Source organism: Protobothrops mucrosquamatus, unplaced genomic scaffold (assembly GCF_001527695.2).
Source record: "Protobothrops mucrosquamatus isolate PMUCROS unplaced genomic scaffold, P.Mucros_1.0 scaffold14446, whole genome shotgun sequence".
In the NCBI taxonomy this organism is placed as follows: domain Eukaryota; kingdom Metazoa; phylum Chordata; class Lepidosauria; order Squamata; family Viperidae; genus Protobothrops; species Protobothrops mucrosquamatus.
Window position 1 is genome coordinate 4,880 of NW_015400215.1, and position 1,438 is coordinate 6,317.

Below are 1,438 nucleotides of genomic sequence, written 5' to 3' on the forward strand. Positions count from 1 at the left end.
CGAACTACCCCCCGAGATCCGGATGATTCCGGATCTCCTTACTTTCCGCCGCGCCCTCAAGACATGGCTTTTCCAGCAAGCGGGCCTGACCTAAGGAGGATTTTATTTAGGGACGATTTTAAGTATAATTTTAATTGGAACACAGCTTCGAATATTTGGTTTTTAATTTGGTTTTAGAGGGGTTTTTATTTTTATTTTTATTGATATGTGTATCTGTTTTAATATGCTGTGCACCGCCCTGAGTCCTGCGGGAGAAGGGCGGTATAGAAATTAAATTAATAATAAATAAATAAATAAATCATGACCACCACCACCACCACCACCACCACCACCACCACCACTACTACTACTACTACTACTACTACTACTACTACTACTACTATTATTATTCCCATAAAGAGACATCATCTAGACCCTTTTCTTCATTTGTCTTCCATATTCTCATGTTGGTTAACTCAATGTTGTCTTCCATGCCTTCAAACTCTATAATGTCTATTTTTTTATCATCTTCTAAAAATTTATCCACTGACATCTGTATACTTTTTGAGATATTAGCTATTAATACTTCAAAAGATTATAGCTTGTTTGGCCATTTTAACTCTTTTCTGCCTGGTCCTTTAGTTCCCTCTAGTGTCCATTTGCAACCTTCAAGCCTCAGTTCCTAACATGGGTTTAGTTGTGTGTTTCAGTCATTTTCTACTAGCATGTTAATTATATACTTGTTTTTCAAATCTTACAGCAAAATTAATCAACACGTCAAATATCTTTAGTCTCTGTTTAAAACTTTCATAAATCAAAATATTTTTTTTTGCTTTTTGCCAATTGTACATTATTTTAAATTCTTAAGTCTAATTTAAAAAAAATTTAAATCAAAAGAATGTAAATCTCACCAGGTGTCAAATTAAGCTCGCCGTTTTGAAGGTCTCTAATAACCATAAATTGAACATTTCCAAATTTGACTAGAATTATCAATTTTTCTCCAAAAGGAGGAGAAATATTCACAAGTTCTATTCCTTCCAACATATTTTGTCTTTAATGCAAGAAGACCTCCAAGGTCCCTTCCAACTCTTGATATTCTGCATTCTGTATTTAACCTAGTGAAACATTTGTAAGTAAAAATGGTTCTGGTTTAAATAATGGTTATTCTTTGAGAATCTAGATGCAGGAAAATTCATCTACCTTCCATCACTACCACTAAAATGAATATGTTTCTGCAATTTCCAGGAAGAAGTGAATCTCTTTAAGATCTGCTTATGCCTAGAGAATACATTTTCACTATTCCCTCTCCTTTTGCCATATACTTACTGGATCTTTGAACTGTTCACTGACAGAGCGGATGACAGGAAGTGTTTCTTCCAGTTTGGAAGCCAGCTGGTCAGCATTCATGTCTCCTAGGCCAAGCATGTTGCACATCTAGTGAAGAACAAAAAGTTGCAAT

At 34.8% G+C, this 1,438-nt stretch overlaps 1 protein-coding gene across 1 annotated transcript in view; it reads right to left on the reverse strand.

Annotated features, from left to right (window-relative positions):
* The window catches only part of LOC107301558 (ATPase ASNA1-like), a 6,286-nt gene extending 4,873 nt beyond the window's left edge, over positions 1-1,413 (reverse strand). The window contains exon 1 of the mRNA XM_015830765.1: positions 1,306-1,413. Within this exon, the coding sequence (XP_015686251.1) occupies positions 1,306-1,413 (108 nt within the window). The remainder of the gene's footprint in view (positions 1-1,305) is intronic.
* Positions 1,414-1,438: the final 25 nt, after the last annotated feature.